A 21,560-nucleotide genomic window follows, 5' to 3' on the forward strand; every position below is an offset into this window, starting at 1 on the left:
CTGTATAGTGACGGGGACACTATACTGTAAAAAGGCGCCGTAATTCGGAGGAGACGTAAAACCGAGGTCCTGACTCTCTGTGGTCATTAAAAATCCCAGGGCGTTTCTCGAAAAGAGTAGGGGTGTTAACCCGGTGTCCTGGTCAGATTTCCCCCTGGCCTTTACCAATCATGGCCTCCTAATAATCCCCATCCCCGAACTGGCTCCATCACTCTGCTCTCCTCCCCACTGAGAGCTGGTGTCTGGGGGGAGCGGACTGGCGCATCATCCAGGTGGGGCTGCACACTGGTGGAGGTGGAGGGGATCCCCATTACCTGTAAAGCGCTTCGAGTGGAGCGTCCAGAAAAGCGCTATGAAAGAGTGAATTGAATACAGTATTTGTTTTCCAAGACAGTTAATGAATAAACCCCTAAGGGCCGTTGTGTTTGTGTATCCGCTAGGTGGCGATGTGCTCATATATAAATTCTTAATTTACGAATAGACTCATATATGGTCGCTCTGAATTTTGTAATAAAAAATATGTTTGAAGCGATGTATGCTGTGGTGTGAGTATAAAACCGTATAAAAGCGGTTAATATTTTAATATTAATGTTTTTTTTCAAAAGGTAATGGGGATATAAAACCAACAACCAAGACATTGTCCGTTTCTCTAAATGTTTATTGAAAGAATGCAAAGAAGGGCCATTTCAGGTTTACGAGCAATTGATGGTACGAATCCGAGACATTCTGACATTCGGCACTGATTCTCGTTTAGCATAGCGTTGTTCATATTGACCAAAGAATGCAGAAAATATAATACGTGCACCCATGCTTATTTATTTTTATAGTAACCATTACACAATCTTTAAAAACAATACAGCATTCAGCTACAGTATTTACTCACCAATATTAATGCATAGGTTAACATAGATATGTAACAAGTGTTTTATTATAATACAATATAACCACCAGTAAATTTATTTACGTTTTGCATTTATGCAGACGTTATGGGAAACCAGTGCCGTCACTGGGCTTTACAGCTCCCTAGAAAGCCTTTTCTGGAATCTCTCGTTGTTTCTCTCTCAAATCGTAGTTAAAAGCTACATTCTACACACGATCCAAAAGGCGCCTGTCCAGTGCCGTGGGTCAACATCCCGGTGTCCTATCCAATCCGTTGAGGTTCCGTGAAGGGAAAGTCTGTAGAATGAGATATGTAACGTGTTTATGCTTTATACACATAGCAGGGATATTATTTCCACATTTTTGTGGACCCTTGGGTGTAATTTAGTGTCTGCTTTGCTATGGTTTAACTGCGAGTTTAAAAATAGTATTTTGTATAAGTATACCGTATATACAAACAGCAACTAGACTTCTACAAGGAGAAAACCCGTTCTGGCCTATTAACTTGAAAGTGTCGACTCTGCTTTCCGACTCGTTTGTTGATCCGGGTTTAAGAGCAGTTACAAAGGCTAAGAGGACCGTGTGGCTCGTCTGACAGATCCGAGTTAACTGATAGACCCCAGACCCCAGAATCTCATCCTGCTGTTTCAACATTCCTTTCCAAAAGTCCATTTTAATCTATCAATTTGTAAAGTAAATGTATAACAGGTCAAGAAGGACGCGGAGCACAAAGAAAGAAGACTCGCTTTTGATTTACAGCCCAGTTTAAGGCTACTTTTCGCGTATTTTCCACACAGTTTGGGGTCAGCGGACTTAAGACAGGTGGCTGCATCCGTTTAGATGTGTACCTGTTTGATTGAAATGACATGGAATAGCAGTGTCCGTGACTTGACGGAATTCGGCGGCTTCAACAACTCGGCTGGGCAGCCTGTTCCACACTCCTGCAACTCTTCGCGTAAAGACACGCTTGCAGCTCTCAGTTGTAAAACGCGCTTAACACGTAGTTTCCCCTGGGGCCCCCTGGTTGGCGTTTCACAGTTCATTCTGAAGAAGTCTGCTGGGTTGGTTTTGGCAATGCCTCTGACGATGTGAACATTTGGATCTCTCCCTCTTATGGTCTTCTCAGGTGAGGATTGTTCCTTCAGCCCGCCATTGCAGTATGTTAAAATATATAACATCCCTTGACATATGTCCTACTTCTAACTACATATCCTAACATGTGTTTGCCTTTTTATCGCTTTCCCAGATTGTCTGCAGAATGTTAATAACGTGTCATCATACACAGCCTTTTTCATCTTTTAGCTCAGTGTTGCGTTTACAATGGCCGATTTTGCTTAAATAGACCATTTGCTGGTAATTATTTATTTTTTTCAGTTTATGAGGTGCAGCATTTTTTTTCTCGCAATACTCGAGAGAGATTTTCACGCCGAGAAGCGTGACATCATCGGACTGTTTGTGGGTTCGGTGGGGGGAGTTAGGGAGCTCAGCGCCCGGGACGTGATGCCGGTCACACAAGTGGTACGTAGCAACACAAGTAAAAATCTGGACAGGATGTTCGAATTCGTACAAGAAAAAGTACGGAAAGCCCTTGTAATTTAAAACCGAGGAGCCGCACCGCGCACGGCAGCCGGAGTACACCAGTGAGAGAGGGGAAAAAAAAGTCAGGAATTTTGTCTGAGTGGAGAAGTGGTGACGCGGACAGCTGAGGGCGAGGAAGCGTTGCTTTTCAAGGGAGAAGAGCAGACGTGCGTTCGTGGGTACAATGTTGCCTTTCCTGCTTGTTTCGGCTTTGCTGGCTGGCGCACAAGGCTACTTTTCCGAAGAGAAACTTCACCAAGAATCGAAAATACAACCGCCGACCGTGGTCGTAGCCATCATTGCGCGTAACGCCGCGCACTCGCTGCCTTACTATCTGGGGGCGATAGAGAGACTGAGCTATCCCAAAGACCGAATCTCGATATGGTAGGTGGGTTTAGCATTGTTCTTGATGTACAGACGGACTGGAGGCCAGCCCCCCGAGCCATTGCAGGTTATACACACGCTCAATGTCGCCAGTAATCTTCTATTATTCCGCTTTCCTTAGTTTCTTCTGGCTCTTCGCTTCCAGAGTCATCACAGTCCTCCCCCCTCCCCCTCATTCTTTCCTTTTCTTAAAAAAAAAAAGTTCTTGCAGTCGGTTTTAAGATCTTAGCACGCCGCTGGTGTTGTGCATTTGATTTTTGGATCGGGGCAGTAGGGGGTCAATCTCTTGTCTTGTCAGCATGGTCAGAAACAGCGGACAACATCATCATGACACGAAGTTATGTGCTAATCAGACTCTGTAGTCAAAACTGGCTGTACGATTGTGAGCTGCATGCGTTTTATGGAATTAAACCACACCACGATAATCCCTACCATTCCAGGGCTATAATACCGCTCCGGAGAAGCAGAAATACACTGCGCGTTGCTAAGCGTGTCAGGCTGGAAATTCATTGTGGTGTCGGTGAGGAAAAAAGAGAATCCGTTTTTACCTTTCATTTCTAGTGACAGAAATAGAATTCGAGAGGAAGGCATGGTCTGTGCAAGTCAGGGTTCATTAAATCAAATCTGTTTGTACCGGCAGGACGTTTCACCCAGGCACTGCGAGTGCAGAACTTTGCTTAAGGTTATAATAGCCAAGCCCCACCCTGGCTTTGAAACCACAAGCTTGAGGTAGCAGGAGCTCCCAATACTTCAAGCTGTGGTTGGTCGCTTAGTGATTTCGGGCGAAGCATTTGTTTGCTGATGCTCTGAAACTACACAGAGCAGAATGTGTTTTGTTGTAGATATCGGTGTTTTTCACCGCTTTGAAACGACAATCTTAACTTCTCCCTTCGCTTACTTGAAACCTGTGCACTGTTTCACAGGGGGTATGCATCATCACCAACAACTGAAGCGTCGAGTTGGGGATAGTGGGCAAGCAGCGTTAAAATACGCTCACGGCGCGGTGCTTTTGCAGAGTAATCACCAAGAAACAACCGCTAATGATGCGATAATTGTTTTTTTTTCTTTCCGACTGATTCGCATCACGAAAGCCCATCAGAGCCAAGGAGAAAACAATGTAAGCGTTTAAACAGCATATTTACTCTAAGTCTTACCGTCAAGGCGTCGTAAACGCCTACCGTTCAATGTTTGAAGGTTAGGCAAAACCCTGTGTACGGTACGTGTGTCCGTAGTTTCACACGAAGGATAAAATGCGTTCCTAAGACCGCGTCATTTCTGCTTTTCACAGAAATGGTGGAAAAGGCTAGCGTGTAACCCAGGAATGCCCACTGACAGGGTGGTCTACTTCATGTATGCAAAAGACACTACACGTGGGTCCTTGAGAGCCGTTCATTTGCACAAAGAGGAGTGTGACGATGTTCTTCTGTTGTAAAAGACAGTGCTACTGTGCATGGGCTAATTACTGTTGTGTGTGTATATATATATGGGAAGATATGAATATATTAGGCAGTAAAGGAACAAGTAATAGGTTTATTTCAAGCTGAAAAGAAAACACAACGTTTCGGCCGTGGAGCCTTCTTCAATATCGTTCGTGTTTTGCAGCAAAATGATCAATTCAATTTATTTTTATATAGCGCCTTTCACAACCAGGTTGCCCCTGGTTTCTTTTTTTGCTGCCGCTAACGAATTCAATTTTGCTACACCGCGCCCCCTATTGCCTTCGCTGTGAAATGACACGTGTGTAGGAACACGATTAAAACCCTTCCGAGTGGAAGGTAGTCTGCAGGTGTGACAGCACACCGAAGCTTTTACTAACGTGTTTATGAGTCTTAAAGTGTCCGTCGTTTGTGACGTGCCTTTTCCATTGAGTGTACAAGTTATTAATTATCTGGAATTCTATTTTTTTCCAACGATGTCCTCATGACATACCTCAGTATGGTTTGTTATTTTGAGAATGCTGTGGAATGAGAAGACGCAGTTAATTGTGTCCGAAAAATAAGTCATTGAAAAAAACTGTCATTAAAAGGAGGTGAATAGTAGTTCTGTGGCTGGCTCTGTGGCTAAGGATCTGCGCCTGTGGCTGGAAGGTTGCCGGTTCAAATCCAGCGGCCGGCAGAGGAATCCTACCCTGTTGGGCTCCTGAGCAAGGCCCTTAACCCCAACTGCTCCAGGGGTGCTGTATAAATGGCTGACCCTGTGCTCTGACCCCAAGCTTCTCTACCTGTCTGTGTGTCTCATGGAGAGCAAGCTGGGGTCTGCGAAAAGACAATTCCTAATGCAAGAAATTGTAAAGGGTTAATAAAGTGATATTATTATTATTTCCACCTGCAGGGCGGCGACGGATCACAATATCGACAACACCACTGCTATCCTCAGGGAATGGCTGACCGTCATGCAAAAGTATTACCACTACGTGGAGTGGAGGCCGATGGACAAGCCCACGTGAGTCTGTTGGGCATAGCGCCCCCCCCCTACAGCTGCTAAAGCAAGTCTCAAAGTCGGTTTCTGGAGGCCTGGTGTCTTCTGGCGTTTGTCCCAGCTGAGGGCTGAGCCGAATAGCTGGTCTTTGAGTCTAATGAGCTGCAGTTTCACTCACCAGCCTCCGAGGTGTTTTAAAGTTTTTGCCTCTATCGCTCTATAGGATATGTGTTTTAAGAGAATAATTATTTGAATGAGTTGATTTGGCTGGTTGGAACCAATACCAGTACCTTCAGCAACTGAGTGTGAGACTCAAGTTGTAAGCTGAAATATTGCCGTGCCTTAAGCTTAACACGACTGGCATCTTAACCAATATGTTACAAGTTAAGGCACGGGGAGGAGAGGAGGGAGTTGAGATGTTCTCCATCAGTGGTATTTATGGAGCTCCTGTTTCAAAAGTGCAGCTGCGATTCTCCTTAGAAATACGGTGTTAAGTTTCCTCAGGTGAGAGTGCGACAAGAGAGCTCACTTTATACGAGCAGATGAAATCTGGGCAGCACGGATCTCCACCCGAATGAGCATTCTGCCTGGTGCATTGATTCAGCCTGATAGCCTCAGGACAACAGTATCTCATTAAGTGCATTCCATTGCCTCAGGAAGCATAATGGAGAGGAAACTGTGCTCACATGCCAATGGAAACCTCCAGCAAGTCTCGGCTTGGCTTAGTGTGAATTTATTTTTTTCTTCTGGAGTGAATTGTTGGAGTGGCCCTGTCAGCAATGCTGTGTTGTAATGCTGTTCTTAGACTCCACACACTGCATCTTTAAAAAGAGAGAGAGACAGAAGCTTGCACTGCAACCCCCCTCTTACCTGGGCTGTGCTTGTACGAGCCCTCCTGTGCTACCAGGATAAATGTTTGACGGCGATGCTTCTGTTAGAATGTGGTTCAAGCAGGTTAAGCTGGAGAGATGATGTGTTTTTGCAGTCACAGTGCTCAAAGGACCACCTCCCTTAAAGGCATGAGATGCACTCAAGTCCTTTTCCAGTTGATCTGTGAGGTCAGACCTCTTTCCCAGCAATGACTTTATAAAAGCTGGTGTGTGGGGAAGCGTTCTGGCGCACTATGGCTGCTTCATCATCAAGGTGGGGCTGCACATTGGTGGCGGTAGTGGGATTTCCCATTACCTGTAAAGCGCTTTGAGTGGAGGGTCCAGAAAAGCGCTATATAAGTGTAAGCAATTATTATTATTATAATTATAAAATATGCTTGCTAGCCTTAATGGGGCAACATACTGTAGATACTTTCTAAGACTGCAAACTCTCAAGCCTGTGATGTTTCAAAGATGGGTGCCGACACACTGTGCTGCTTTTCCTCCTTGTCTGCATTGTGCAGGTCGTACCCAGGGGAGATGGGACCCAAGCACTGGACCAATGGGAGGTATGAGTACCTCATGAAACTCAAGCAGGCCGCACTCAACTTTGCCAAGAGGCGTTGGGCTGACTACATTCTGGTAGGTGCCCCAAGAGCCCCGGTTTTTCCCATAAATATCTGAAACGCAAAGGCCTGGGACACCTCAGACAGTTACTTTTGATGTATTCAGTAGTCGCACAAGAGCTTATTTTCTGCTCCTCCTTGCTCTGTGAAAGACCCGTCAGTTCTGGAGATTTTGGAAACAAGAAGTGTATTTGGGCGGTAATGCAGTTACCAAAAAACAAAAGCAATTGTGTTGGTGAGAAAACAAGATTAAATGTGGATAGAAGAGATCTGATTTTTGTCCGGGGTTACTCATCATGTGACCCTTCCAATCCACTCCGTTACAGCATATAACTAAAGTCAGCTCCCTGACGATTTCTGTGATAATTAGTAAGACTGGTATGACTATTAAGGTGCTGGTGGCGTCAAAGTGCACTCATACCTCTGTATAAGAATGTTCGGTAAACAAATTTCCGCTAATCCAAACGTTAAGAATTTTTGTGCCTTGTTATAATAACGAAATTCCGCTAATCCGAGCTCTGAAGTTCGAAAGCGACCGATTTTGGCCGAGAACCTTCTGTGAACATCTGGATTGAGTGCCAGCGAACAGCCTCTGCTTGTGTCTGCGCGGATGACGGGCGTTGTGCTGAACGACGCCGTGAGGCAGCAGTGCTTTGTTTACGCTCGGAGTGCAAGTGTAGTTTTTGTGGTTGCTGCTCATCCTGGGGTCTTCGGGAAGAGAAAAGGATTCTTCAGTGGAATAGTCGACAACAGTATGCACATCGTTCTAGCCGCTCGCTTGGATAGCGACCTATTACTAAAGAATGAAAAATGTAAATATGAAATCATTACTTATTTTACAGCTGTTGTTGGCTTGTTTGAGTAGAGCTGCGTTGTTCACTAGCTAAGCTATAATGGTCTGTATGGTATTATATGTTTATGGTGGACTTGTCTTCGGCTCGGAACGGGGTGGAATTTTTTCCCGTGCGAAATAATGGAGTTTCTATTTCCGATTTATAATCTCCCGCCTTCCAAACGGATTTTCGGGAACAAATTCGGTTCGGATACCGGGGGGCATGAGTGTACTGTAATGCACCGCTGGAAGGGAAGGCCATTCCCTGACCTGCCTTTGTCCTGCTCCTCAGTATTGTGACACGGATAATATCCTGACCAACCCTGAGACCCTGAGTCTTCTTGTAGCCGAGAACATGTCGGTTGTTGCTCCCATGCTGGACTCCCAGACGGCCTATTCCAACTACTGGTGTGGCATTACCCCGCAGGTAAGGAGAGCCCCCCGCCACTGTCCGGTCCACTCCACAGGCACCTGCCCCATTTTCTGGGCACCTGATTTTCTCTGCGCCTGTCACGACTCTCTTCCTTCCCCTAGAGGGCGCTCCACCTTTCTGTCCTCTTCCTTGCTTCCCTGTGGCCGTTCCTGCGCGTCTGGTGGAGGTTGGCTATTTATTTCCGGTCTGCCCTGTCCTCCTCGCTCGGCATTGGGATCGGATGTCAGGAGGCTCGCTTCACCAGGTCGCCCCACGTCCGCTACCTGAGGGCTTATGTGTCGTCCCCGACTCCGCCCGATACCTCGAGTCCGGAGCGAACCCCTATCGTTTGCTCCGTTCCTGCCGCTTCCCATAGGGTCTTCCTATCTCGCTGGTCTCTCTCTGCGGATAGCCCCCGGCTTCCGTGACGGCGCCCTTATCTCGGGCGCGTCTGTCCGTCTTCAGGGCTATTACCGGCGCACGGCGGAATACTTCCCCACCAAGCACAGACACCGGAGCGGCTGTTTCCCAGTCCCCATGGTGCACTCCACCTTCCTGCTGGACCTGCGCAAGGAGGGCGTCAAGAAGCTGGCCTTCCACCCCCCCCACCCTGACTACTCCTGGCCCTTCGATGACATCATCGTCTTCGCCTTCTCCTGCCGCGTCTCAGGTACAGGGCGGTCTTGCTGGTTTGCGCCAGCGTCCCATTCAAAACCCGGCTGATGAGGTAAACGCCGTGGAATGAAGACACAGGATGTGTGCCATGTTGAATTTCCATATAGTTTTCCTACGGTTTTGTCAAGCTTTCACCATGCACTTACTCTGTTTTACTTGTACAATAACAAATAATAACAATTTCTTACAAGTACATAGCACTTTTCTGGACACTCCACTCAAAATGCTTTACAGGTAATGGGGAATCCCACTACCGCCACCAATGTGTAACCCCCCCACACCTGGGTGATGTGACGGCAGCCAAAGTGCGCCAGTCCATTCAACACACCAGCTCTCAGTGGGGAGGAGAGCAGAGTGATGGAGCCAGTTCAGAGATGGGGGATTATTAGGAGGCCATGATTGGTAAAGGCCAGGGGGAAGTTTGGTGAGGCCTCCAGATTGAACCATGCTTTCCCATGCCTCTCTGTGCATCGCCTCTCTCTTTGCTCTGGTTTTACGGGTGTCTGTTCTGACCCAGAAGTGCAGATGTACGTCTGTAACAAGGATCGCTACGGGTACTTGAATGTCCCCGCCAAGCCGCACCAAACTATCGAGGACGACCGCGTCAACTTCATTCACCTTCAGCTAGAGGCGATGAGTGAGTGTCAGCGACTTCCGTCGGCACAATTCTCTTTCTGGAAGTGAAATGTTTGATTCGTTTATTCAAGATTTCATTTGTTTCCTGCAGGCGATGGACCCCGCATGCATCCCTCCCAATATGTGTATCTACCTCCCAAACAAATGGACCGAATGGGGTTTGATGAAGTAAGAACCTTTCCCTTGGACACAGTAGTTTGTTTTTTCCAGCAGGCTGCTGCTTTGAATTTTAAACAGGGTGAAGGTTTTTGAGTGTCCACCTCCTCTTCTTGGGAGAAATGATTTCAGGGTTTAGCCAAAGACAGAGGTATGGTTTTTGCCATATGCGGTGAAATGTCTCATGCTGCAGCAATCTGAATAATTAACGAATGCCAAACATCCATCCACATAGGGCCTGATAAGATTCTGCTTGATAATAATGGGTTCCTTCACTGATTGGATTTGCAATCAGTCCCCCAGTCTGAAATAAGGAAAAAAGATGACATTGCTTCTCCCTAGATTTCTATGAAGGTGAATTAGCTCCTGTTGTGGATGGATGAAAAATGTTGGTATCCCTGTGTAAACGGCTGCCCTTCTGCAGGTGTACTTGATCAATCTTCGCCGCAGGCCGGACCGCCGAGAGAGGATGCTCTGGTCCCTGTACGAGCAAGAGATCGATGCCAAAGTCGTGGACGCAGTGGATGGAGGGTATCTGGTCTCCTCTTTCTGCTCTCTTGTATCAGTCGCCTGCTGGCTCTCTCCTTTCCTCCACCTCTCCCACTTCTTCTCCTGTTTCTTCCCTCCTTCTGAAAGCCCGGAGTGACGCAGCTTGGGCAGAGAGGTCAGCAAACAGACACATGTTTTGTCCAAGATCTACAAGACGAATTGGACACCGTCTCACGAGACAGTAACTCCCCCCCCCCGGCTTCCCTGACACGTGTCAGGCGGTCACAGGAAAACGCAAAGCTTGAATTGCTTCCGAAAGGTGGCCTATAATGCTATTGGCTTGGGACCTTTACAGATAAGATCACTTTATTGGCCATATACAGTTTCTTGCATTAGGAATTTGTCTTTTCGCAGACCCCAACTTGCTCTCCATGAGAGACACAGACAGGGAGAGAAGCTTAGGGTCAGAGCGCAGGGTCAGCCATTTATACGGCGCCCCTAGAGCAGTTGGGGTTAAGGGCCTGGCTCAGGGGCCCAACAGAGTAGGATTCCTCTGCCAGCCGCGGGATACGAACCGGCAACCTTCCGGCCACAGGCGCAGATCCTGAGCCACAGAGCCACCGCTCCGGCAGACCCCTCTGTTGATCAGTCCTGTTGATGACAAGTCGTAATCAACATACCGAGTTTACCAGTGTCTGTTCAAGTAAATGGCAGTGCACCTGCTACAAAAAAAAATAGATTTTCCTTACGTTGACTTTGTGAATTTGTTGTGGTTATGAGAGAGAAGTTTCTTTTGCTGTTCGGTGCAGTTTACAGTATTATTCACTAAACCCCAACGTGTTTTCAGTCACATTGAAGAAAGCAATGAGTTTTGGCTGAGGATACCAGTCACTGATTCTCCTTTTTATTTCAAAAATGTTATTTTTTTAAAATCTCGTTTCTGTGCCCCTGCAGCGCCCTGAACAGCAGTGACATCAAGCTCTTGGGAGTGGACCTCTTGCCGGGGTACTATGACCCTTTTTCGGGCCGGACTCTGACCAAGGGTGAAGTGGGCTGCTTCCTCAGCCATTACTACATCTGGAAGGAGGTGAGAGCCAGCTGTCACGCTGAAGAACACAAAACCTCATTTTCAGAGTGCACAACCCGCTATACAGCCAGCAGCCATATCGCTCTGCAGCTCTCAACTGGCAACCCACTAGAGCTCAGCAGGGTTGAGGCTGGCCAGTACCTGGATGGGAGACCTCCTGGGAATGCTATGGTTGCTGCTGGAAGTGGTGTTAGTTTTAGTAGGGGGTGCCCACCCTGCGGTCTGTGTGGGTCCTAATGCCCCGGTATAGTGATGGGGACACTATACTGTAGTGGGTGCTGTCTTTCGGATGAGACGTTAAACCGAGGTCCTGACTCTCAGTGGTTATTAAAGATCCCCGGGCGTTTCTCAAGAAGAGTAGGGAGTTATCCCAGTGACTAGGCCAAATTTCCCCCCTCAGCCTTTACCATGACCTCCAAATTGTCCCCATGTATGATTGGCTTGCACTGGCCCTGCGATGGACTGGCGTCCTGTCCAGGGTGTACCCTGCCTCTCACTTGTTGCTTGCCGGGTAGGCTCCGGCTTCCCACGACACCGTACAGTATGAAGCGGTTTGGCAAATGTCATGACTTGACAAACCTATAGGGGCAGTATGGTGGTGCAGTGGTTAGCATTGCTGCCTCACAGTGCCGAGAGCTTGGGTTCAATTCCAGACCTAGGGTGCCATCAGGGTGGAGTTTGTTTATTCTCCCTGTGTTCACATGGGTTTCCTTGAGATGCTCCAGATTAGTCCCACAGTCCAAAGACGTACTGGTTTACTGGTTAATTGGCCCTGGTGTAAGTGTGTGCATGTCTGTGCCCTTGTTTGTGCCTCTCTGCCCTGCAATGGACTGGCGTCCCATCCAGGGTGTATCCTGCCTTGCTCCCCTTGCTTGCTGGGATAGGTTTTGTCTCCCCTGTGACCCTAAATTGCAAGAAGAGGTCAGGCTGCTGTAGATTTTCTCACCAATGCAAAAGTGGACAACTCTGGCCTTGGAGGTCTGTTCGTCAAGCAGATCTTATGGGTCACTGTACAGCTTTGCATTTCTAACATCTGGGAAGAAACGTACACTTCTTCCGACTGACCACACAATTAGATCAATAGGTAACCAAGAGCTCAGATGAAAACGAGACCTTAAGTTCTCCAGTGCCATAGGCCATCCTAGATCACAGCACATTGCTCAAACCCAGTCCTCAAGGCCCAGAATCCAGAACCCGGAGGTATTCGACAGCTGGAGAACCTTTCCAAAAAAGGTTATGTTGATCCGTCCGAGCTAGTGCTCGGGTCAGTGAGGACATTAAGAGCCTAGGTGCAACACCACCCCACAGGGACTGTGGGCTCAGCGGTGCTACAGCTGTGATTGCGGTCCGATCCCTAGCCACGTCTCCGGCTATTACAGCCCTCACCGATCGTGCAAAGCTGAAGGCCAGACAAGGAGAGGTAAGACAAGGCCGCCATCGAACCACGGCTGCTGCGTTCGGGAGAAAGGGGATTGTGAAGCCCCCCCCCCCCTCCGGTGCATGTCTGGGGAGGACCACCGGGTGATAGACCAGAACGGAACAAGAGCACGTGAGAGCTGACGGGGACCTCTGCCACTCCCCCCAGATGGTCGACCAACAGCTGGACAAAGCCGTGGTGTTCGAGGATGATGTGCGTTTCCAGGGCAACTTCAAGAGGCGGCTCATGCGCATGATGGAGGAGATCGAGAAGGTGGAGCTGGACTGGGACCTCATGTGAGTCATGTCATGTCGCCACTAACGAGGCCTAATAAGCTCACTGGCCAGAATATTAGCCAATAACCTGTATTGGTTCATGAGGTATTTGCAGTCTAATTCCAGCTCGTTGTTGTAGGAGTAGCATTCCCTCAGTCCAGTCACACATTAAAAACATCACTTTATTGGCCCTTTACAATTTCTTGCATTAGGAATTCGTCTTTTCGCAGACCCCAGCTTGCTCTCCATGAGACACACAGACAGGGAGAGAAACTGGGGGTCAGAGCACAGGGTCAGCCATTGTACAGTGCCCCTGGAGCAGCTGGGGTTAAGGGCCTTGTTCAGGGGCCCAACGAAGTAGGATTCCTCTGCCGGCTGCGGGATTTGAACCGGCAACCTTCCAGCCACAGGCGCAGATCCTGAGCCACAGAGCCTCTGCTCTGCCCCGTGCATGCAGGGAGTCTATTCTTGTGACAAAGGGGGTTCCTAATATTTTGTGCCAGGGTGGGGAGTATATTATTCTCCCAAGACAGACGGTGCACTAAGACCTTGCTCTGTACATTTACAAGGTGAAAAAAAAATAGGTATGTTGGTAATTAAATTCACATGGAGAATTAGGTCTGAGTTGCGCGAAGATTGGACAACCCGTGGTTATAAAACAGCATGTGTATAAGCGTCGCTGTTTGCCGCGGCATTCAGTTCTCTGCTCGGTGAGCACTCAGTTTTCATTTTCCTTTTATTGAGAGGGTGGCACTTGAAAGAAAGCTGGTTGATTTTGCACAACACCAATAAAGGCTCTTGCGTAATTAGTGCATTTTAGGATGAGACTGAATAGGACGATTCGGGTTACTGCTGACCCAGCTGGGGCTGCCATCTGCCACTGGCTTTTCTCCTTCGTCTCCTTTCGCAGATACCTGGGCCGCAAGCAGGTGAACCCCACAGAGGAGCAGCCTGTGGAGAATGTGAGGAACCTGGTGGTGGCAGACTACTCCTACTGGACCCTCTCCTACGCCATCTCGCTGCAGGGCGCCCAGAAGCTCCTGAACGCCGAGCCGCTCTCCAAGATGCTGCCCGTGGATGAGTTCCTGCCCATCATGTACGACAAGCACCCCAAGTGAGTCCCACCCCGAAATTCTTGTTGTCTTTAATACTGCTGGGCTGTTGCAGAATTTTCACTCAGAGGCTTGCAGGTGGGCAACCTTCTTTTAATGGTAATGGATAATATGAGTTTACAGCCGGGCTCTATTCTGTCTGCCAGACTGAAGTCGAACACCAATCGGCAAGTGATGCTACTCTCCATATCTGGTCTCGTGTTCTTTTCATTGTGGTATATATCCCTCTGTGTTTCATCTACTTCCGTTCATGATGGGTCTCTCTCTCTCTCCTTGGCGTCACAGCCCACTGTGGGCCCTGGCCTGCTGCACCACATCTCGCCGATCATCTCGATCTAGGGCCTCCACCTGCGCACCCCCACTTTCCTCAGAGCACCCTCGGCGGCGTCGATCCATCGCTTTTGGGGCCCTTGTCTCTTCCTGCCTAGCCTTCCCTCTAGTATTTTTTTTAGGGCATCTGTCCTGGGACAGTCCCTGTACATGCCCCAGCCACCTAATCCGCTCCACTTTTACTTTTGCTGGCAATATCAGGATTGGGATACAAGATCTCCGGTTCTTGATTGGTCCGAATTCGTCATTGACAGTGCCGAATATCCTCCTTAGAATCCTCCCTTCCCATCTTCTCAAAAACTCCACGCCCCATACTACCAGGGTCCAGGCATTCTGACAGGCCGCAGGATCGTCCTATAAACGAGTACCTTGGCGTTTCGATGAACATTCTTTGACTTGGACGTGGGTCATGATTTTCTCGGATTGTGGTGTTCATTCTGTGACCTGCGGTAGAAAGTACCGTGCAAAATCTTATGGACTTCTCGGGCGGTGTGGTGGCTCTGTGGCTCAGGATCTGCGCCTGTGGCTGGAAGGTTGCCGGTTCGTATCCCGCGGCCGGCAGAGGAATCCTACTCCGTTGGGCCCCTGAGCAAGGCCCTTCGCCCCAGCTGCTCCAGGGACGCTGTATAAATGGCTGACCCTGCGCTCTGACCCTCCAGCTTCTCTCCCTGTCTGTGTCTCATGGAGAGCAAGCTGGGGTATGCGAAAAGACAAATTCCTCATGCAAGAAATTCTATATGGCTCATAAAGTGATCTTATCTTATCTTCTGCTCAGGTCAGTCACGGTATCAGGGTCTCATCTAAAAACACAAAGAGGGAGAGTAAAATAAAGGAATAAATTAGAGCAAATGAATTTGCTCGCAGCGTACTGCGACGTTAAATGTGCGACGTTACCTTCCAAGTGTAGGTCGTAGTTCGCTTTCAGAAAGCTCGCGCTCCATTCGCAGTCTGTGAGCAACAGCTGCTCCCGGATGTTCACAGTAAAGGTCAGGTATCCTTGAGCGGCGCTGTCTCGCTGTCTTTGTTACAATCGCCAACTCTGATTGCGCTGGGCCCGATGCCGTTCTGAAAGTGTTCGGCATTTTTGTACTTGGAGTTAAGGGGAGGGGGTTTATGCAGGAGGCAATTGAAATCTGTGCTTGAACGCTGAGGTCGATGGGAGTGGTTTTCCAGTGCTTGTATTGTAAGGTGTTTCAGGCTGTTCTTTTGCCAAGCAGATCCTGCCAGGGTAGATGCAGTTAGCACCCAGATCTCCCAGCATCCTCAGGAAACAGTAGAGCAAACGTTCCTCATATGTCTTGGTTTCTTTTTTGACGCTGAAAGCATTATTTACCACTTTACAGTTGCTCATGTTTTGTTTCCTGGTTTCTTGGATCTCATGCATGTTACGTTTTGACATTTGTGCTCTGCTGTTAACTTATTGGGCTTGATTGAGATCTCTGACCTGCTTTTCCCCCCCGGTATACCACCGTAAACATCTAACTATAATGCTGTGTGGATTTTTTTCAGTTCTGGAGAAGGAGATTGCTCGTCTGCGTGAAATTACCAGACAATCCAGTCACATGTTCCAAAGCAACACAACTTTTCCCGAGTGAATGATTTGGTTTGGCGTCCTGCCTCTGTAGACACTGTGTTCGATTTAAAGATTCTCTTCTTTCATCCTGACAATGAATACATTGCTCTGGCTGTTTGTAGCATAGTTTTTTTTCCCCATGTAAAAGCCATCTGCACGAATGACGCGCTGTATTGCAGGGAAACCGAGACAGATGTGTGAAAATATGAGAAAGGCAGGAGCAGCTTGGAGCTCTGTGAAGAGTCTTGTCTGATTTCCTCCAACTCTGACGAAGAGAGCAACATGGAAATATGATCATTGCTGCTGCATCTGTTTTTTAATTGTTGTAGTTGTTATCCTTTTTAGTGGGTGGGTGTAGTCCCGTCAGGTCAGCTGAAAAACTGTTAAAAACAACCCTGACCCGTACAGCTGTTTTTTATAGTGCCTGAGTCATATTCTTTTTAAAATATAGGGTACAAACTCCCTGAAATACATTGGACTGTGTTAAAAGAGTCAAGATATTTTAGAAAATGTGGAGTATCATTGTGGCCACAATACAGTTGAGACATTTCTCCACACAATTTTTCTTGGCATGTCATTTACCCCAACGTACAGTTGATCTTGCTAAGTTGGCGTGCAGGCCTTGAGTCCTGCTGTTGACTGATTTTGACTTTACTGCACATTCCTGATGTGGGGAGCTGATCTGTAACTTTTTTTTTAGGAAATTTTAAAAATCTGAAAAATATCGTGTGCCCGTTGAGACGTTTGATACATGAGTCCCCTACTTGTGAAGGGATCAACACCTACTGTATAATAAGTTGTCGATGTTAATCTGAAAGCTTTCAACGCCTTAAAGACATTTCACATTCACTATTTGCGATTGACGGATTGGGAAATGAAGGATATTATTATTTCTAAGAGCAAAAAGAAAAGCCCCAAATTGAGAAATTCGTGCACCTCTATAGTCCACAACCCGTATATTTGCGCCATCAGATCTGACTGACGTCACAACAGCTGTGTGTTGCAGTGGCAGTGTTCTGATCTTGAATTTGGAAGGCTGAGGGTCCGAATGTCCAGTAGGTCACTGTGACATTACCCTCAATTGGAAATAATAGATGGGTGCACATGCAAATCAACTGGATAAACCCAAGTATGTGAAAAATAATATAAAATACTGAAATGAGATGAGAAGCACAGAAGTGTCAATTATTCATTAACAAGTGCTAGTTATGAGAGACCTGAGCCGTGGTAGCTCAGATGGCAAGGGCATCTAGCTCTTGACAGGAAGGTCCTGGGTTCAATCCCAGGTAGGGGTGAGGGATGTAGCTCCAATTCCTTCCAGATGGCTCCCAGGTCCACTTGTACTCATTTGGAAAGCAGTCCCAGGGGTTAATCCTTCTGGCCAGCCGGAGCGTGATACTGACCACATCACCTCCACCTCCAGTGTCGGATGGTTGAGAAAAATGGTGGCCCTTGCTCCCTGTTTCCCCATGGGCCTTGATGGCCTGAAAAGGGGACCTACCTACCTTACATTACCTTAGTTATGAGAGACCTGCACTACAGTTAAACCATTGAAATATAAGCATAGCCTGAAGTGGGAGTTTTCAGTGTGAATGTTCTTCTTGCACAGAGAGATACTAAGGGATTTGTCAGGTTAGGCAAGGGAAGCTATGTATTGGCACCAATGCTCTACATTCCTGTAAATCATTCTGCAGATGTGTCGGAGATGGTGGGGCACTCTCTTAACCTTGGATGTTTAGTCACGACGGGCTTGTGACTAAGATTCACTTTAGAAGCGTTTTTTTTCAGAATTTGTAAGAAGTTATGCTCCTTACCTCTAAATTTATACTGAATATTAATGATAAGTTTAGATTTCAGCTGATCACTTTGTTTCCTAATATCCCTGGAAGCACCTCTACGTCTCCTGGCTGCTGTGCTTAATACTTGTTCATATGGGATATGCTCAGTATTTATGAGCTGAAAAGGTCAGGATATATGCATGAACATGCTAAGCAGAGTAAGAAAAATTAGTCTGTAGAGAAGAAGAGCCAGATTGACTTGATTCCAAGAGCAAATGCTATATAATGTTTAGTGTGTTGATCACTTGTTGCAGACAGGAAACTGAAATACATCTTTTTTTGCCATTTCTAGCTGTTAGGTGCTGAGGTCATTGTACAGCTATGTTTGGTCCCTGCTGCCAAAACACAGATCACTCCTGGAAAAAAAAAATACTTTCCAAGTTATTGAGACAGCAGGGAGAGTTCTGAACACCGAGCTAGAGGAGACTAAGAAACAGCTGGTGCAAGGTTTTTTTTAAAGTGTGTGAGCACAGATGTTGGGATTGGAGTAGAAATGTGCCTTTGATAAGGTCAGAGGGAGCCTTTATCTATCTACTCTACTATGAAAGAGTGAGCTTGCAGTCTGCGAGTAGCCCAAGAGTACAGCACCAGTCAAAAGTTTGAGTACGCCTCCTTGAAACCAGGTTTTCCATGATTATCTGTGATTATACCTGTCTATAAACACCTAATACTTAATTACAGGACGTGTGCTTATAATCTTAAGTGAACTGCATTGAAAATGTGAATTTTTCATTTGCAATAAAACGAACACCCAAAGCAAGTGGATTTCAGTCTGAAGCCCTGGCTAGTTAGTTAAAAGTCAGAAATGTGTAGAACGTGGTGTTAGAACACTAACAGAAGTTAAAAATTGTCTAGTGAGATGTTCTCACGGTTTACAAGCATGTTACCTCATTAACCTTTTGTCATCAATTATTGGTAAGCAGGTGAGGGTCCAAGATTACTATAAATATAGAGAAGTTTGCTCAGCATGCGAGGAAAAAAAGACAGTCTGTAATTACTTTAAGAAATGAGTGTCAGTCTTGAAGACAAATTGCAAACACTTTGCAAGTGTCAGTAACTGCTTTTTATAGACTCTTTTTTCCTTGCTTGCTGAGCAACTTTTGCCATGTTCATTCAGGAATGACAAACACAAATTTTGCCTGTGCTCCCTATATTTATAGTTTGCTTTGGGTGTTCATTTTGTTGAAAATGAAAAAATGAACATTTTCAATGCAGTTCACGTAAGATTATAAGCACACGTTATGTGTGCTTATAATCTTAAATATTAGGTGTTTATAGACACGTTTATACCGTTTAAAGCACAGATAATCAGGGAAAAACCTGGTTTCAAGGAGGTTGTACTCAAACTTTTGACTGGTACTGGTACTGTAGATCTCAGTATTTGGGACATGTATTTGACGTGCTGACTGGGACTGAAACAGACGCTGTTTTCTGTTTTCAGCGCTGTATTAAAGTGTTTTTACAGCACCTGCCACAAGGGGCTTTTTTTCCCCCTAGTTGTTAAATTTTGATTTAAATCGCTCTGGCGTACATGCCTTTTCGCCTCTAAATGTCTGTCTCAGGGGCAGTGCCGAAACTCTGGTTTGCTGCCATCGTGGTGCCAGATGTGATATCCATCAGCGGCTGCTGCAGTGTTCTGGAAGCGATTACAGGAGCGCTGTTCGGCATGTCCTCACCACTTCCTCTTCAATCCCCTCCCCTGCGCTCTCTTCCTGTTTGTCGCTTCTCCTTCCAGCTCCAGCGCTCTCTCTGCTGCCCCCTGGTGTCTCGAGTAATTATACTCCGCTAGTGTGTAACGTGCAGAGGAACCGGTAAATAAATCCCCGCTGAAAGGAAAAGAAAAGAGAGGGCTACGTTTCGGCTGTGGAGCCTTCTTCAGGGGCGGCACGGGAATAAACCTGGTCCGCTGCCTGCTCCAACGTAAGATAAGATCACTTTATTGGCCACATACAATTTCTTGCATTAGGAATTCATCTTTTTGCAGACCCCAGCTTGCTCTCCATGAGACACACAGACAGGGAGAGAAACTTGGGGTCAGAGCGCAGGGTCAGCCATTTATACGGCGCCCCTGGAGCAGTTGGGGTGAAGGGCCTTGCTCAGGGGCCCAACAGAGTAGGATTCCTCTGCCAGCCGCGGGATTTGAACCTGCAACCTCCCAGCCACAGGCACAGATCCTGAGCCACTGGGCCACTGCTCAGACTGCTGTCGTTTCCTCCTGGCAGTGAGAAGTACAAGGAGCATTTCCCCAACCGCAACCTGCAGGTGTACTCCACACGCCCTCTGCTGGTGCAGCCCTGCCACTACGCCGGGGACCCGCAGTGGGTGAGCGACACCGAGACTTCCACGCTGTGGGACGACGATTCGGTCCGGACGGACTGGCGGGGGTCCCACAAGACCCTGAAGGGCTCCCCACCCAGCGCTGGGCTCCAGAACGCCTACCGGGACGAACTCTAGCCACAAGGTGGGTGTCTGTGAACTGTGCCCTGCTGATGCCCAGTTGCAAACAGACGTATTAGTGCCTTATATAGGCAACAGGGGTGATGCACTAATTTAATAGGTTTATTCAGTCATAATTCTCTCTGTGAGGTGCTGGTGTGGATATTCCACGGTGTGAATACATCCAAACTCATTATAGAATGGAAAATGCAAAATAAAAAAGATTCAAAATCTGAATATTGTAACGGTGCGTACTTATAAATCAAGTCATGCTCTTCGATGTCTTTTGTAGGCAGCGGCGCTGGAGGTCTGCTTACTTGAACTGGGGGGTGATGAGCGACAGTACAATCTACAGGCTGTGGCTGTGAGTTTGGGACATTTCGTGGGCTCCCTCGTTGTGTGTGGGGGGGGGTCCTCTTTTATCAGCTGGACGGCTGGACACACTATTGCAACTGGGTTTGCTCCAGGAATGAAGACTCCACTCATGCCAGTCCTTTCGTGCGCGCCTGTGTATGTGTGTGTCTGCGCGCTTGTATAGGTGTGTGTGTGTGCGCATGTTTGTCGAACAATATTTTAAACTTTTTTTTTTCCGTGATAGCAGCTCATTCATCTGATCGGTGTGAAGATCAGCTCTTCAAGGGTGTGTAATATCACACACGTTTTTTTTTTGTGGCCGGTTCTGGACAAGCAGAAGCTATAGACGCATCTCCCAAATTGAACCTTTGTTTTCTATGAGCTAACTTTAAGCGCAGTGGGTGTTTCTGCTTTGCTGCTGGGAGAACACGCTCTCCGCCGGCTGCACACAGGCACCACAGAAGCACGCAACACTGACGAATACGGAGGTTCGACTCATCTCATTCTGTGAACTTCACTGTGCAGGCGAAACAAAACAGCGCCCCCCACTGGCTCCAGCCCCGCACCGACTGGAGATATTCGTGTTGCTGGCCTTCCGTGATGAGCCGTTGGCATTAACTTCCAAAACAATGAGCTCTGTCCCGAAGTGAATAATAAAGTGATATTTATTTCAAGGTTTAATGTAATGTGGTTGCGTCTGTTGTTGAGTGCACCATTTCTGTTCTCATTGAAGCAGTTTAAAAAAACAAGGCTTGTAATGAACGTAATTAGAACTTACTTTATTACTTTAAGAAATTCCTTAAAGAGTTACACTTCATTGTGGCCGTCGAGGTACAATTTATCTAACTTGTCCCTAAACCGTCAGGTCTTTCACAAGGGGTTTGAGCAGTAAGGTGTGAATAATAATAAAATAGAAGTAATTTTAAATCCAAATGTATGATTGAGGCAGCGTGGTTCCTATTACAAAGACAAACGTTTTCAAGGGATGAAACATGTCAACAATTGTTGAAGAATTTTAGTTGTTTTTTTTAGACTTTCGAATTTGATAGTCTTAATATTAGCGAGGTTAATGCCCGATTCGACGTCAGCTTTAGTTTTTGTCGATATCGGTTGGTCGTTGTTTTAAGTACATGCAGCATGTAAAATAGGAAGAAGAAATATTGCTTTTGAGCAATGAACCTGAT

At 47.0% G+C, this 21,560-nt stretch overlaps 1 protein-coding gene across 2 annotated transcripts; it reads left to right on the forward strand.

The window, feature by feature from the left end:
* Positions 1–2,501: 2,501 nt before the first annotated feature.
* Positions 2,502–21,053, forward strand: cercam (cerebral endothelial cell adhesion molecule). 2 transcript variants are annotated; one of them, XR_016094749.1, is made up of 14 exons: positions 2,502–2,841; positions 5,173–5,283; positions 6,653–6,770; positions 7,879–8,013; positions 8,464–8,668; positions 9,191–9,310; positions 9,401–9,477; positions 9,890–9,996; positions 10,909–11,041; positions 12,627–12,754; positions 13,644–13,847; positions 19,809–20,047; positions 20,315–20,386; positions 20,624–21,053. XR_016094749.1 is itself a non-coding variant. In XM_088940589.1 (13 exons), the coding sequence occupies exons 1-12, from the start codon at positions 2,642–2,644 to the stop codon at positions 20,038–20,040; spliced, it is 1,770 nt and encodes a 589-aa protein (XP_088796715.1). In that variant the 5' UTR covers positions 2,502–2,641; the 3' UTR covers positions 20,041–20,047; positions 20,315–21,053. The 2 variants fall into 2 exon arrangements, 1 of the variants encoding a protein (XP_088796715.1); XM_088940589.1 differs by having other exon boundaries at positions 20,315–21,053.
* The last annotated feature ends 507 nt before the right edge of the window (positions 21,054–21,560 follow it).

This window comes from Atractosteus spatula, chromosome 23 (assembly GCF_055471065.1).
Source record: "Atractosteus spatula isolate fAtrSpa1 chromosome 23, fAtrSpa1.hap1, whole genome shotgun sequence".
In the NCBI taxonomy this organism is placed as follows: domain Eukaryota; kingdom Metazoa; phylum Chordata; class Actinopteri; order Semionotiformes; family Lepisosteidae; genus Atractosteus; species Atractosteus spatula.